The sequence below is a fragment of the Apus apus genome, chromosome 26 (genome assembly GCF_020740795.1).
Source record: "Apus apus isolate bApuApu2 chromosome 26, bApuApu2.pri.cur, whole genome shotgun sequence".
In the NCBI taxonomy this organism is placed as follows: Eukaryota; Metazoa; Chordata; class Aves; order Apodiformes; family Apodidae; genus Apus; species Apus apus.
The window spans coordinates 1,335,690-1,352,305 of NC_067307.1; the positions used below are offsets into that span (position 1 = coordinate 1,335,690).

At 43.2% G+C, this 16,616-nt stretch overlaps 2 protein-coding genes across 4 annotated transcripts in view; one reads left to right on the forward strand and one right to left on the reverse strand.

Moving 5' to 3' along the window:
- The first annotated feature begins 809 nt into the window (after positions 1-809).
- GNRH1 (gonadotropin releasing hormone 1) lies at positions 810-4,412 on the forward strand. Its single transcript, XM_051640815.1, has 4 exons — positions 810-854; positions 1,323-1,464; positions 2,075-2,170; positions 4,258-4,412. The coding sequence occupies exons 2-4, from the start codon at positions 1,324-1,326 to the stop codon at positions 4,297-4,299; spliced, it is 279 nt and encodes a 92-aa protein (XP_051496775.1). The 5' UTR covers positions 810-854; position 1,323; the 3' UTR covers positions 4,300-4,412.
- Positions 4,413-10,092: 5,680 nt separating this feature from the next.
- DOCK5 (dedicator of cytokinesis 5) overlaps positions 10,093-16,616 on the reverse strand; it is a 116,148-nt gene continuing 109,624 nt past the window's right edge. For all 3 annotated transcript variants that reach the window (XM_051640884.1, XM_051640883.1, XM_051640885.1), the window contains 4 exons: positions 16,386-16,563; positions 13,978-14,116; positions 12,466-12,581; positions 10,093-10,261 (listed from right to left, as the gene is read on the reverse strand). In XM_051640884.1, the coding sequence (XP_051496844.1) occupies positions 10,160-10,261; positions 12,466-12,581; positions 13,978-14,116; positions 16,386-16,563 (535 nt within the window). In that variant the 3' untranslated portion in view covers positions 10,093-10,159. The remainder of the gene's footprint in view (positions 10,262-12,465; positions 12,582-13,977; positions 14,117-16,385; positions 16,564-16,616) is intronic.

The following is a 16,616-nucleotide window of genomic DNA, read 5'->3' on the forward strand; positions in this document are numbered from 1 at the left end:
TAAAACAGTGCATAACAAAATAGCTGCCAGGTGGATAAACCCCCCCCAGATTTCTGCAGTCTAAATGACTGAATTAATCTCCTGCATGTGAAGAGCCATCAACCCCTTCAGAAAACCTCAGTGCATAAACTCTCCATACATTTACACACACACAAATAAATACAAACCAAAATACTATCAGTGTCTGGGGGTCCTGTTCATGAAAGAGACCCTGTTGTGACAAAGGGGGGAACCTTCCCCAGCATATTTATCATCTAATATACTTGTCCCTTTGGTCAGTTTATAGAGCAGAGAATAACAAGGCACTTGAATTTAAACATCAATTAGGAGACTTGGAAAGGAACATACAAACTGTTCTGTGCACCAGTGCAATCACAAGCTCTTGTTTGTGCACCAAAGGGCTGTTTCCTTCATGCCTGATCTACAGAGGATTCCAACTCCTGCAAGCCCCTCTCAACAAATTCAAACTCACCCAAGAACTTTTACTTAAAAATTAGGAGCCACTGAAAGGAAAGACTGAGAGTTTTCCACGGGGCAGCAGCAGTCAGCTGGATTTGAATGTCAGATTTACAGCCTCTTAAAATAAAGGCTGTTACTTTTATGGCTCTTAGAGAAAACAGCTGAATTTAATAGCTACACCAAGGGTGTTCCAATTATGTGCTTTCCTTCTGCTGCATTAAAGCAATTTTAAGAACAAAATTGCAGCCTGTGAGGTAGAATCAGACAAAGTTCCCTGCTGTGAAAGGTTTGTGCTGGGGTGGTTGTATATAAGAAGTGAGATGGCAAGTGTAGTCACAGGACACTTTCAAAGGAAGAAGAGTCTGGTTTCTTCTGCAACCTCTCTCAGCAAGCAGGTAATGTGCTTCAACAACATGCCAGATTCCCTTTGTACTTACTCAGTGTTTGCAGATGCTTGTATGAGAAGAAATTTGCATTAGAAGACAATGCTAAGAACACTTGAACAAGCAAGATTTAACTCTAACAGAAACTGGCTAAAATGAACACATGTCAAGTATCAACAGGGACTTTCACAGAACCTTGGAGGTCCAGACATTCCTCAAACCCTGAGAAGGTGTTCAAAAAAATCCTAATTTAGATCTTAATCCAAATTTTTGAGAAATTAAACCTCTTTATAATGAGCTAACAAACACTTTGAGAGGCTTGAGATCCAGCTGTAGCTCACATACAAACTCAAAGCCACTGGGGCACAGAAGATCAGAGCTGGAGATCCAGAAACAAAACATTTTCATCACCCTGTAAGATAAAAATGGAGCTGAAATGTCATTATGATCAGATAGACATTTTATTTTTGTCTCTCACAGAATGGAGAAGTCCAGGAAGATCTTTGTCAGTGTCCTCCTGGTTGTCCTGTCTGTGGAAATCTGCTTGGCTCAACACTGGTCCTATGGCCTGCAACCAGGAGGGAAGAGGAATGCTGAAAACCTGGCAGGATCATTTCAAGAGGTGGGTTCTGGGCTGTAAATCCTTTCTCTGTCAAAGATGTAAGCAAGAGGTGACATAGGCTTTACAGTCTGTCTGTGTATCTGCATATATTATTTATATACACACACATTTTTTTAAAGGAGTAATTGCAAAGTCATTGGCATCAGAGTAAGGTGACATTTGTCAGCTGGGAAGAACATGCAGCCAGCCTGGGCAGCCTGCTGGAGGGAGATGGGAGTTGCAGGTTAAACCTGATTTCACCCTCTCCCTGAATTTCCACCAATCTCCTGCTGGGCTGATCGCTGACAACATTCAGCCACTTTGCTGAGAGTGTGGCAAGGAGCAGCTGTCCTGTGGTAACCAAAGGGTGGTGAGCAATTAAATGACAAAGCAGAGGTGGAAGGTTCTGCCCACCAGACCTTCTCCCATCCTAACACTTCCCAGGTTGTCCTCCCTAACAGCAAGCCGAGCATCCTGATGTGAAGTTTGCTGTAGCACAGGCACAGCACCTGGGAAAGGGGGGAATTGAAATCATGCAGTGGAACAGTTTCACCTTCATCTGTAACTAGGGCAGAGTTGCTTTAGCAGAAAAAACCTCCTGTCCTGAAAGCTGTGTCACTTCCCAATTCAGATTGCAAATGAAATGGAAAAATCAGGGGAAGTGCAGCAGAGTGAATGTCCAGGCTTGTCCCAGCACCCCAGGGCCAGTGAGCTGAGGGAAGCTGTGGTAAGTAACATGTTTTTTTCTTTGTCCACTATCAGAAGGTTAAGGGACTGGGCCAGGCTGGGAAAGTAAGATGGAAGGAAGAGAAAAAAGGTGGTGGTGGAGGAGGAAGAGGCACAAGTTTAGTTCACACACAGCAATAGTGGCTCTGCCCTAATTGCCATTGGTAGATACAGTTTAGGGGAGAACTTTATAGAGTAGGGCTGATGGTTGGACTCAGCCATCCCAAAGGTCTTTTCCAACCTGAATAGTTCTATGATTCTACCTGCATTATTCTCCAGTACCTCCCAGTTCCAGTCCTAGGACAGGACTACATTATTCCCGATGCTCCCGTTGCAGCAATGTCATTACTCACGACATTAAAAACAACTTAAAAGTCAAACACATTCTGCCTTAGTACAAATCTCTGCAGCATTCACAGATGCTTAACTTCAAAGGCCCACTTCACCAGCTGAAGGATCAAGCCATATGGAAGCTGCTGCTCCCCAGGTCCCCAGACTGGGAAATGTATTTTCCATTAGATGCTCTAATGCAATGACAGCAGAGACTTCACATACAAACTGCCACAGAAAGAATATTCCCAAGGAAAAATGTGCTCTTTAATTAATATAGCAACACCTCAAACAGGCCAGATGGTCACCACTTTCTGGGAAGTGTCTCTGAGCTATCCTAGAGGTTGGAACACTCAATCTCTACCCTATTTTGAAAGCCAAGACCAGAAGTTTCAAATGTGCTCTAGCCTTTCACTGGGGAACTCAGGCCAGCAACAGACAGGTCAGCCTGATTTCCATTTTATTTTCATGCAGAAATTACCTAAAATTCCAATTTTATAATATTATCTTGAATTGTATTTGCATTGAACATGAAATGAAAACTTTGTCTATGACTCTGCCTTCCAGTAACACCACTTGCAACATGAAGAGCCAGCAACAGTAATTTAAGATGTTTAGACTTTTTTTTTAAAACTGCAGTAGACTGTCTTAGACAGGAAAAGATACCAGAATAATTACCAGGCTATTTGAAATGAGTCCCTGATACTTCTTGCTCACTGAGGGAAATCTGGCCCTTCTTTGCAGAGCTGAAACCATCCCCTGCCTCCTCAGTTTGTTCAGGAACTGCTGATAAGTTTGCACAGAAGTGTAAAAACTTCTAAGCATCTGCATGAAACACTTAGTTGGCACATCTTATTCCTGCACCATAGTCTGAACTACGTGGCTTTTTTTTATTTCTAGCTGCTTAGTGACATCGAAAACAAATTAAAAGCTTTTCTGGATGCAGCTTTTCCAATGTAGCACATCCCTGGAGTTGCTCCAGGAATATAATTTAATGAAAGGGCAGGTGTCTGGAAATGGTGCATCCCATGGAAAAACCTTGCAAAATGATCTTCATCATTTCCTGGAGAAGCTGGTAGTGAGCACAAACAAAACCACACCTAGCTAAGATACCAAGGGGGGAAAAAAAAAAACCTATTCAGACAGCACATCTATCCAAAACACCTCAGGCTTTCAACTCAGAGGTAACAACATCAATAGATACTCAAGTAGGTGAGCAGAGCAAGCAGGATGTGGCCCAGGAACAGGGTTTCCATTCAAGCAGTCCTAAGGCACACAGACAGTGGTAACAGGGCAACTGTGCCCCTCCACAATGAGCCTGTTAACACTTCAGCAAGCAGAGCTTTCTTGCCTCTGGCATCTTGGCCAACTGCTTAAGCTCCCAGAGACATTTTGCAAACTGACACTTTGTGCAAGTTCCTGCTTCTTGCCCTAAACTGCTGTCAAAGGGTCGTGTCCAACAGCTGTTGGGTTGCACACCAAGAACTGCGGTAGCAGTGGACCCAGTAACAGATGTAAAGTTGGTCATGCACTTTGGGATGAAGAGGGCCATTATAAGTGTCAGTTACATTATACTGTATGATCAGATCCATGAGCAGGTGGCAGGGAGATCATGTCAGGTCAGATTTATGTCATTTTAATCCTCCTTCCAGTGGAGACCACAATACAAATATTTTAGCATCTGACCAGGCTTTAAAATTCCATCATCAAAGTTATTTCTTCTCTTTTTAAAAAAAAAGTTCTGATGTTTATTTGCAGGAAAGGCTGATGGAAGGAGAAGGCAGAGCAAAGAAGATTTAAACCAAAAGCCAAACAGAACAACAGACCCAGAATGAAATGTCAAAGCTTGTTTAAATCAACTGCTCCTCAAATGGCCTCTGCTTAGATTGCTGTGAATAAAGACTGAGCTGCATTTCAACAGAAAATTAGTTTTGTAGATTACTTGTTTGTATGTAAAAACACATTCTAGTCCAGTGGTGGGGGCGACCAGGAGGGGAGGGTCTGCTCTGTGTCCTGCAATGAAAAATGTGACAACTTCTGTCCACACTACAGACCATGCCTGGACAGAGGCTCTGCCTCATCTCACTACAGCAGAGATGCAACTTGCTTAAGAATCAAGAAGCAACTTACTGTTGGGATGGAATTCCACTCATACTCCAGTAGTCCATGAATGAAAGACTGTTATATGATTATTTTTCTTCTTTACTGGTTCACTCATAAAAACTACTTTTATTTTAAAAAGTTATTTACAAACTTTACAATAGTTAATACATCTGTAAAAACATGAAAATTTATACACCTTGCTTTACAGACTTAGTAGATCATGTGACATTTACCCAGAGAGATGCAGACATCCTTTTCAAAGCTTCCTACTCTTCCTTCAAAACCAGTTTAAAAGCTGTATTTTTTGCTGATTCAATTGCAGGACTAAAAGAGAGAGAGAAAAAAAAAAAGCAGGTATTTTCAGTCTGCAGAGGTGGGTTTTATAATGAAACCACCACATCCAGGATCTCAAAACACTTACAAAAACACTTTATACAACATCCATATTCTCCTGAATTCAAGACACACATGTCCCAAGGTTTATCATGTCAATAAACCTTTATAATACCAACAATTAAAAGCTACATAAATTAATGCCATGCCTATTGAGGCTGAATTTCAGAGCTGCTGAGAACTTACACCTCTGTTTAAAAAATAACAATAAATCCAAGACCTGCAGACCACGTATGTGAAAAAAAAAAAAACAGGTTGAAAATATGCAGTCATGCAGCTCCAGGGAGTTCAGTGACAGTTTTAAATCAGAACAGTCAGACCAACACAGCATGAACAGACTTTTCTTCACCTTTTGTTAAGCTCCTCATCTCTTTTGTGTACTCTCTGCAGTGCTCAGGTACTGGCCTAAAGGTGCTTTCATGAGCAGAATCAGGTGAACCTCCTGTACTTCTGAAAAGCCCCTCTCCTGCCAGGCAACCACTGAAATCTCATTCTTTGTTCACTTTATTCCTGATGCTGTCCTAGGAAAAGCTCCACTAGATAATCTGGTCAGAGATAGTAAATATAGAGACATTTCTAATGAAAAGAACAATGGAAAGAAGCAGTAACGGGTCAGGGATGTTCTCACGATATAAAACAAGATCACAGTTCAATTACAGACAACTTCAACTTCTTACTTCCATTTACAATTATAAAAATAAATAAGGAGAGGGGAAAATCAGATTCTGAGCCATTATCACTCCAAGTCTAACTTACTGTTCATCTCTGGAACGTGCACTGGGCTGCACAGTGTGGGGGTTATAAACTGGAGCCTCTCAACACCCACTGCATCTGCATTCTGGTGTTTTCTGCCACTGCAGATCACAGAGCTGTTCTCCCTGGAATTGGTGTCCTTTCCTAATCCAATAATCCACTCAAATGGAAAGCTGTCTGTTCCTCTCTTCCCCTGTTGTGGATTAGAGCCTGCAACATTTTTTTTAAGGAATTTATCACAGCATGACACATTTTAATTAAAAGCTTCAGAAAACAAGCATTGAGCATATTTCTCAAAAAATAAATAAATTCCTCCAAGACTTGAAATTTAACACTAGCTTTGAACAACATGGCTATGAAATGGGATTAGGTTTTGTCTTCCCTGCAGACTGGATCTTTAACTTGGAGATTTGTTTTATTCAGAACTCTGATTTGGGTAGAAACCCTGCAGTCTGCTTTCATTTCTGGCATGCAGAGATGACATCACTATGGACTATTCTCCTTTTCCCAAGATTAGCCCTCCATTTTAAAAAGCCTTTAGATGACATTTCCAAAAGCATCTAATTAACATGGAAAGATGATTCTCACTTTGAAAACTATGTAGTGAGACCTTAAATTGCCTGAAAATGACATCTCAGAACTTAAGCCAGGCAGGTACCACAGGAAAGAGCAGAATACTTAAAAAAAAAAATAAAATATCAGGTGTCTGGTGGGATTTCTCCTAAGAGTGTGGGCTCTTAATTCCACTTAATTAAAATCAGTCAGGCCCCATGCATATTCACACACTTAAATGCCCAATTGCCTTTAAAAATCTGACACTCTTAATACTTTTTTCTAAAAGTGGCACAAAACCCTACATCATTCAGGCACAGTACAGAAATCCCACCTTGTACTTCTAAGCAAACTCTGCTGACTTGTCTCAGCTAAGAACAGCACTTCACATTCCACAGTCAGCAACACAGGGAAGAAAACTGAACTCCTTTTTGTGAGTTAGTCCAAGGGCAGAGGATAATTAACCACTTATATGGACTCTTTTATACACTAGGTAAACTGAGAAATAAAGCAGTCAGAACCAAGACTCCTCAAGTTTAAAGAGCATCATGTACAGGGTGATCAAAGGTCAGCTGAAAACTTCTTCCCAAGGTCAGACTTCCTCCAGTGAGGTTTTCTGCATGGACTAGTCCCCCCTTGAAGCAAGAAAACCCTGCTGAATGCACATGGTTATTCTACAAATTAAAGTTACTAAAGCAGATGAAAAAGGTAGGGAAATAAGACTCAAAAGTGGCCTGGAAGCAAAGCCCCCAAACCTGACAGCTCGTTTTTCAATCCACAACAGAGAAACTATCAGCTGGGATCCCTCCAGTCTCCTTGGTTTCTGCTGACTTACCAAAGGAGTTGAAAGCCAACCTGCTCTCAAAAGGAAACACCCCCCAAAATGAGGTAAGAGGCAGATGCAGAATGGGGAAAGGCACTGAATTAACTATAGGTGGTGTTAACACAGACTGTTCTACAATTCAGACCACATCCTGCTGTTCTGCCTAGAGAAAAGTTCTCACTGAAGACAAAAAGTTCTTCTTCAAGTGGAAAGTTTCAGAGGATCCTTTAGTTGATGTGTGCAGCAGAAGGAAGACAGTGATTACAAGAGGAAGAAGTGGACTAAAAAGAACACCCTGTGGCTTTCAAGTCAAGCAGTGTCTATGTCCAAGAACATAATGTGGAGCTGACAAGTCCTATAATGTACCAGAGAGGGGGTGAACCATGGTCAAGTTGTCCAGCAAGGCTTCAAAGATTTCCCCTGAGAAGGCAACAACCCAGAAGGCAACTGTACCAGAGCAGCAGCAAACATGACTGTGGATGGATGTGATGTGAGTGCAGTGCAGCTTCCAAGATGTCTCCAACCTGCTTTGTGATGTGAATCCACTCTGACCTTTTGATGGAAGCATCTGTTTTCCAGAGCCATGCAGACAGCACAGCAAATGCAGCTTCTTAACTGGAATCCCACTGAAGCCAGAGGGATGTGTACAAACAAAAGAAAGGACTACACTTCAGTCTCTTTGGTCTGAACAAATAAAAATAAACCCTAGGGTTTCATTGGGCTTGTTTTTATCTTGGCTGAGAAAATCTTTCATTAGGTTTAATGAAACCCATCTAAGACATGTGAGCATAAAATGGTGTGTAGTTGCCTTCTAAAAAACCCACCCCAACAGGATTTACTACTGTGAGCAACACCCTCAGCAGGGTGTTCAGGGTGTCTCCCCAACTTCTGCCAAATAATCAGAAGCTAAATGAGAGTTACAGTTAACAAGCAAAATTATTTCCTTGGAGAGAGCCCATAACAGATCTTCACCAGTACCAATGGTACATAAACAGGCCACAAGCTGGATCCAAAGTTCTGTACAGGCTCAGAAATAAATTTGGACCAAAATTCCTCAGCTGGTCCCTCTCTATGATGAGTTTCAAGAAACTCTGAAGCTAAACTTTGCAGGCAAATTTCCATGTTTCCTCAGTTCCATAGTAATAAGGAACAAGTGATTTTTTTTTTCCCTTCCCTGAAGAACATCAGTGAAATATCACAGCAGTGACAAAAGCTGTGTTTATGAACAGGCCAGCCACACAGGCACAACAGCACAGCAAAATATTCTGCCTGAATGTGACAAGAGAATAATTCTTGCTTATCAAGAGAACCCCAAACCCCACTGGCTTTTCAGCTGCTGGGAATGTGACCCAGGCAGCTGCAACTTTTTGGGGATCTGTAAAGAAAAGCTTCAATTGTGCAGCTTGAAAAGGAAACAGTGAAGTTCCTCACACTGCATTAGTGCTGGAACAAGCAATTTAGGAAAGTCCTACTCCACAGAGCAAAAAAAGAACTGCTGAAACTATCTTTGGAGTCATCCAAGAGCAGAACAGAGTAGAAATGTGAGCCTGCTGCAGGGGAGCAAGTCCCCACCCCAGGGGTGCAGCAAACAGAGCTCAGGGGCAAGTACAATGGTACAAAATGGATCTACTAGTATCAAAGCACTAATCCCAAAAGGTGATGTCCTGATTTTTACCAGCAAGCTTCCCGTGGCAGCTCAGGCACTTAGAATGCTGTTTCTAAGGCCCATCTGGTCCATAAATAACAGTATTTGTGTTGAAGTTTTGGTCAGTGTGCAGCTGTGAGGACAGGCTATTCTAACTGTGCAACACTTTCTGCATGGATCCTGAATTTAAAAACATTCAAATCTGGGAACACATCATTTTTTTTTCCTCTCTACAAATAGAAAGACTGATGCTGACACCCAGAGAAAGGACTAACTAAAAGGAAAATTCAACAGATTATCCCACCTTCCAAGGAAAGACAACCTGCAGAAAGCTGGAGTAATCCAAGCAGTAGGAAACTAGGTGGTTCATTGTCAAGTCTTTCACAGGCATCCCAGATCCAAATGGCTCCTTAAAGTCTAGTGGCTATTAAAAACCTAGATCCAGGGAGGCTATAAAACAAAGTGCAAGTACTGCCAGAAATGGGTGCAGAAAAAAAGAAAAGAGAGTAAGATCTTCTCCTGTATTCACAGGAGAGAAGTAACTTTTTACACCCCATTTAAAACCACAAAGATGAAGTATTATCCCAAGTCCCAGACACAAGAACAGACCAAGCAGGTAACATGATTCAGGGAGCAGTATCAACAGCTCTCTAGTGTTAAAGTCAGAATCAGCAGTGAAATTATGACAAAGCACTGATGAACCTAAACTCTCCATTGGGAGTGAAGCAACTGCCACCAGTGGAGCAGAGATGGTGTAAGGCAGAACCTCTGCACTTCATCTTACATACACATCATGACTAGCAGAAAAAATGACTTCTGCTAAATGCTCCAGTCTCTGCTTGCAGTCAAGAATCTCAGGAGACTGCACATCATACACCAGCACCTGACACCTCAGGAGCTGGCATTCCACACCTTGGGAATGCTGCAAGCTGTTTCCCTTCCTGCAGATCAGGGCTTGGGTGCAGGAGGGCTGGGGGCAGGAGGACAGCTGGAAAGCTGTGATGAACTGCTGTGGAAATACTGCAGGACACATCTCCTCCTGGTGTGGCTTCCCTCGTTTCAAACAGTGGTGCAAATCACTACCTTGTCAGATTTGCACCAGGAATGAGCTGCATCAGTGAAATAAACCTGGGACAGACAAGACTAGGACAAGAATTCCAGTAGGGTGATTTTCCTGGAGTGTGATTAGTGTCTCAGTACTGGAAAGGTAAACCAGAGGTTGAGAATAGTCACAAGAACAGTTCCTTTTGGTATTTCCCAAAGAAAACTCCACAGGGAGTGAATGGAATGGCAGGTGAGATCACCAGTCTTTAAGGGCAGAAAGGCCCAGCATGTCAGTGAAGGAAAGCAGCCATCTCAGCCCAGGCTGTGACACCAGCAGGTGAGGATCCTCACTGCAGTCCTGGCTCTGCAGACACCACGCTGGATTTTCTGGTTTTGGGGGGTGGAGGGGGAGGTTTGGCTTCACGTCTGCTGGGTAGTGGTGGAGCAGCCTGAAGATAAAACAAAAACACACAGAAAGAGAAGCCATTACTGACAAGTTGAAATATTTTGCTGACCAAACAAGAAATCCAAAAGGTCCTGTGCTACTTGATGTTTCTTTCAGGACCAAACCATTGCATTCAGCCTCTCAGTGCTACACACAATTGATGACAGAGGCAAACAAGGACAGATCCCCAGGAGATAACAGAAGCAGGCAAGTTTTTATTGCTGGAATGTGCTTTAGTTGCAGATACACTTTAGTTGCTTCTGACCTGCAGCCTGACATTGAGCCAGAGCCATCTGTCCCTCTGTCCCACCTTTTGTTTATCAGTAAAATGGCAATAAACCCATTTCCCCTCAAGGTCTCAAAATTCAACTATTTTTATCTTGCTGGCTTGATGAGTTGCCCCAAGAAGGGACCAAAAGGATGTAAAATGCTTCCAGATCAGACTGGAACAACCAACTCCATAAAATGGCAGCAAGTGAAGCTCTCCTGCAGCAAGGCACAGCCTTCCTGCCCAGCACAGAGGCTTGTAGGACATTTCCTGTTCTTGCACTAGTGGGTTCTTTCCAGTTGGCTCCTGACCTGCTTGAAGGGACATCCTGCAACCAGATGAGATGTGAAAGGCTGGTGTGGCTCACCACTGCCTTATTCAAAACTGGCAAGATTTCAGGACTATGTTAACTGAAGGAGGACAGAGTCAACTTCACAACAACACAGTCACAAAACCCTTCAGAAAATACTTTCACAGTCTCTCTTTACAACCCTTCAAATCCTTTTCATTTGGCTGCAAGCCAAGGTCAATGTTGCAAGCCAGAACATGTTAGTAATTAGTTTTCTTACAAGACTGAAGGGAAGGAGGCTCTTTTATTAATCCTCTTGAACCAGGGACTCCCAGAGCATCCCTAGGGCTGCCTTATTTCCACCAGCCACAGCACCTACAGCAGCTATGCTGCCCCTTTGCAGAAACACAGTCAGTTCTGATCAAATGAAGGACAAACCAGAAAAACTCTTATTCATCCCATGCTTCAAGGCTTTATGCCAGTGCCATCCCTCTCTCTCCAGCAGAATTAACTGATCAGAAGTTTTGTTGTCTTCCTGTGCTGTCACAGGTGACGTATTTTAAGCCTGATCATTCTTTACATTTTTTGGGTCAAATTCCAGTTCATCTCACTAAGGTACTTTGTAAATCTTCTTGGCAAATTGAACTGGGGAAGACATCCATCCCTTTCAGTTACAGCAGGATGCTTTCTGTTGCTGGGCACTGGTAAGTAAATACAGTCTCATATCAGAAGCACCTACATTTCATAGAATGGTTTGGGTGGGAAGGGACCTGGAAGATCACCTAGATCCCACCCCCTGCATGGGCAGGGACACCTCCCACCAGCCCAGGCTGCTCCAGGCCCCATCCAACCTGCCCTTCAACACTGCCAGGGATGGGGCAGCCACAGCTTCCCTGGGCAACCTGGGCCAGGCTCTCACCACCCTCACAGCCAAGAATTCCCTCCTCATCTCCAACCTCCATCTCCCTCTCCCAGTTTTCATCCATCCCCCTCATCCCACCCCTCCCTGCCCTTGTCCCAAGCCCCTCCCCAGCTTTCCTGGAGCCCCTTCAGGGGCAGTTTAAATGATTCTGACACCCTGAGCAGTGTATTGGCACGTTAAGTACTTGCAAGCTGTTTGGAATCCCCTAATATAAGAGAAACCTTAGTGATACAGCATTAAAAAGGAAAAGAGAACAATTTGATGTTCCTAGAAGAAAACCAACTTCATGAAATTGAGAGAAAAAGTTGTGGCTAACGTAAGGATAGAACAGAAGTTGTTTTAACTGACTGATGATGCAAACCTTGAAAAACGAGATGCATGAATTTTTCCCCCTCCTTCCTCAGGCCCAGAATATTGGGCTATTTTATGTTGATCATGTTTTTGAAACTTTTCAATCCCTGGTGTTTGTTTTCAGTGTAACTTCCCACTCCTACACACAGTCGGTGGTACCAAGGACAACAACTCCCACGTGAAAAAAAGGAAATACACTGGATAGCCTTAAAGAAGCAAAAAAACCCTTCTCATTCTTCCACTGTTTCAAGGAGTGGATTAGTAGAATGATTAGCAAAGTTTTAAGCAGCACCACCCTAGTAGCAGCCTGGAAAATTCCACTGGTGTCTCTTTCTCAAAAGCTGTTCTCCAAACAAGTGCCAGCTCTCATTTCCTTACCTCCACAGAATTCCTGGGGTTGCTATTCTCATAGGGTTTGCTTTTGGGTGGAGGAGGGGGTGGGGTGCTCTGTAAACTAGCAGTTGCCAATCCATCAGCTTGCAAGGATGGAAAACCTAGAAGCAGCAACAAGAAGAACACGCATTAAAGTAGGCAGAAAAGGAAATGGGATTGACCATCTAGAATGTTAAGTGAGATTCATCTTGTGCTTTCCATCTGCTGGCAGTTCCCTGCTCGAGCAGCTAAGCCTGAGTGGATATGTCAAAGCAGAGTCACAGTTGTATCTCCCTGAAGTTCCAAATGCCCAGAAGATTTCTGTCTTCATCAAATGGATCTAAGCTTATGTGAAAAATGCATGCCTGAGAGAATGGAAAATTGAATCAATTCTCACATCTGCAATGTTCAGTGAGGTTTCCTTTCAGCCTGGGCCTCAGAGAATTCCCTTTGATTTTAACTCCAGTTGATGGAGTAGATAAGTACCCAAACTTCAGAAGAATTCCTGGGAAGCTATCCTACTCCTAATGGCAATTAAAACTGCTTGCTAGAAGACTGAGGTTTCACATTCCTTTCACAGATCTTTCTTCATCTCATATTCCTGCATCTGTTTGTGCTCCTGGTTGTCTCCCCACCCTAATACCTATTTTTTCATTTTAATCCTCTTACAACAGTTTTATGCTGGTTTTGTTCATCCTGAATGTATATCCACAGAAGAGGAAGGACAGTCAGGTCCTATTTATGAACTTCTGCTCCTTTAAACAAAGAGCAGCTGAGTCAGAATTCTAATGGCAAGCAAGGAAGTGGTCAGTGGTGACACTACAGCTGTATTTTACCTTAGCCATATTTGTATGTTGCTTCAGAATTAACTACAGAACTTACTCAATATGCAAAGAAGAAGGCAATTGTGCCAATCATTCATTTTGCTAATTCTTCAAGATAAATTCCATCTCTTTCAGGGATAATAAGTTTCCAAGCTGCAGGGCAACTTCTAAAACTTTCTGCTGTGTGATTGGAGTTATTGTTCATTAATTAACAAAGCCTCTTGGGGCTTGCCCAGAAAATTTAACCATAGAGATGATCAGAAACATCAGACTGGATTGATCCAGTTCCAACCAGTGAATTCCCAGGAAATATGCCCCTAGGATGGGCTGTAAGACCTGACTTGATGTATTTACAGGCATCTACACTGACCTGTAGCATATGATGTTCACCTTGAGGTGTAACATACCTTCCCACAAGGCAATACAGGAGAAAACAAGACAGAAAATGAAAGCTTCTCTGGAATTCATCTGATATGCTAATTTTAACAAGTGATAAGTCACAAGTATGATTGTGGTGCCTTTCATAACACTGCCAAATTCTGTTATCTGACAAAAACGTCTACAAACATGATCAGCCCAGTTACTTTCTGTGAACTCCCTCCCCCTCTCCTCCCCTCAGCAAATAAACAGTAAACTCCTACTATTGCAGATGCTGCTCTGAAGGATGCACCAATTGCTCTGGAACAGAACTTACTCTGGGTTCTTGGGGTTTTGGGAGTGATGGGTGGTGGGCTGCGAGGCGACGACTGCTGGAGTGAGGAACCCTGAAGCAAGGTCAGTCTGTTGTCTCCCAGTTGAAGGCTCTTTGGCCTTGGTGCTTTTCCTGACATGCCCTGGTTGAAACAAAGAGCAAGCAAACCCTTGAGAAGCCAGCAAGGCTGCTGCACACGTCTCAGATAGTCAGAGCTGTCACAAAGGCATCAGCATGCTCCAGAAAAGCCACGGCTAAGAGAGAAAGGGGCATCCAGGTGGAACAGCAGAGTGAAACCCCTGCACTGGCTCAGCCATGTCAAAAGGCACACACTGTGCTCCTGTGACACCTCCAGTTTCCTGGGGCACCTTCCTAACTGGGTAGCACTGGTAAACTGGTTTTAACAACTTTGGTGTGGTAAGTCCAAAGTGAAGATGTCAGGCTGGAAAACTGGGGCATTTGACTTGCAGTCAAGTGAACAAGGGTTTTTGGGAAAAAAAAGACTTTCCAAAAAGAAAAAAAAAGATGAAATTCTGGGTGCAAGTCGGGATTGCTGTTATTATCCAGCTGGGAAGCAACTCTATTCCAGGCTTCACAGAGCCTGGGACTCAGATGTTGTTCCAGTTCCTTCCAGTGTCACACGTGTCCCTCCATGTTCTTCACACAGATCAGGAGGCCCCCTGAACATCCCAAGAGTCCAGCACATGAATATTCTGGTCCCTTTAAATATTAGTTTATTGCTTTACAGAGAAGGCTGCCACTTACACATGTAATAAACTCACTGGGCTCTATGGAGATCAATCCTCCATCATTAAGTAGTTCAGTGTTTCCTGCAGTGCAGGAGGGACCACATGTTGGTGCAAGGTGAAGAGAGAACTCCTAAAACCCAAAGCTGCTGGACACTCAGCAAGCCTGTGGTTCCCTCTGAAGCAGCTTAGTCAAGAGCTGCATAAAATCAGTCTCTCCAATTCCTGTGCTGCACTATGCAGCTTTGGAACAGACCAGCTATAAACCCAGCTTTTTCTGTCCTTTGCAGCATTCTTAAGCATGAATATAACCCTGAACTGCTCATTCCCTTCAGGAAGCTGAGAACACACAGGTGTAATTTGTCCTCAGAGATATGGGGGGAGAGGGGAGGGAGGGGTTCTGGTTTGCAGCTTTGCAGTGCAAAGCCTTGGACAGACTTGCCCCACTGTCCTAATGAAGGGATTGCTACAAATGGGCTTTTCCCTCTCCTTTTACTTCATGTAAGTGATCAGCAGCTGACATCACAGTCTGTGAGTTAATCCCAGTTAATTCAACAGCAACTCTTCTAGGCCAGGCCTCCTGAACCACTATTTACAACTCCAGATCTTCCTCCTGAGTGGAAAGCCTGTCAATACCAAATGACATGATTCTACAGCCACAGTTCCCCTTTTTCATAACCATTCTGCAGATTCCAAGTGCTGGCAGCTTCCCTCGGATTTGATGAGAATTCCTGGACATGTAACAGCATAAGCTGTTCCTGCCAGATTCAGCTGAGATCTCGGGAGAGAAAGGGAAATAAAAGAACTCATGTTTTCTCATTATTTACACAGTCTGTGTTAAGTCAAATTAGTATCACTGAGACACCAGCTTAAGTAATTAGATGTCTATTTCTCACATACTCTGACAGAGTAAGACAGTTTAGCCTAAGTCAAGATAATACTCCAAGGTTATCCAACTCTACTTTTGGGCTGAAACTTTTCCATTTGTATTATGTGATCATTCCAAGTCCCACTGTCAACCTGAATGCCTAACAGTCTCCAATAGATTCCTTGTTAGAACACCCAGGTGAAGGCAGAGATTGTCTTTTATTCCTTTTTTGCAAATAATCTGCTCAAGGAGTAAACACTCCATGCAGGTCTGGAGCAGAGCACAGGCTGGAAGGGAACAGTTTTTGAAAGTTTCAGGCTGGTGACCTAACTCCCAGACCATCTTTTGCAACTCCCTGATCCATCAAAGTGATCTTCACCTTGCAGTACATTTGATTTGTGCAGTGATGCTGACTGACAGCAGCTGAACATCTGGCTTGACAGCTGGATTTGTAAGTGGGCTGGCAGCATCTGTCTGCTCCAACAAATACAGAGCAACTGGACATGATGCTGAGTGCACCACACAGTCCTCCAGCCCTAAAAGAACTGAGCACTGGGCACCTAGAAACATCAATGCCTCCTGCTCTCAGTTTGTACCTGAAGTCAAGCTGCAGTTTGGTCTGTGACACAAGTTTTCCAAATAAAAAGGCAAGAATTACTCAGATGACCAAGACTTTTGGTATTTGAACCTCTCCCACTATTTGATGAAGTTCCCAATGACAAGCAGAGCTGAAAGCAACAGAAACACTAAAATCTCCTGCTGTGGATTTTTTCTTTCTTTTTTTTTTTTTCTTTTACCATTTTGGCAGTCAGTTCTGCTTCTGGCTCCTTCTCCACAATAACCTGGGACTTGCTAACACTCCATTCCTTCCGCTTCAGTTTGCTGATCCTGTTATCACCATCATCTTTCACAGGCAGCTCCTCAGCTCTGGAAGCTGTTGAGATTCTTCTCTCCAAGAGAGGCTCCAGAATAGATCTGTGGTCCACCCCAACAGAGTGAAAAACATGAAGCATTAGTCAATCAGATGT

What these genes read in the sequence shown, in the direction of transcription:
- GNRH1 (XM_051640815.1), top strand. Translation starts at nt 1,324, where the DNA reads ATGGAGAAGTCCAGGAAGATCTTTGTCAGTGTCCTCCTGGTTGTCCTG. An exon ending in TGGCAGGATCATTTCAAGAG is followed by an intron (nt 1,465 to 2,074) that starts GTGGGTTCTGGG and finishes TTCCCAATTCAG; the next exon opens with ATTGCAAATGAAATGGAAAA. An exon ending in GTGAGCTGAGGGAAGCTGTG is followed by an intron (nt 2,171 to 4,257) that starts GTAAGTAACATG and finishes GTTTATTTGCAG; the next exon opens with GAAAGGCTGATGGAAGGAGA.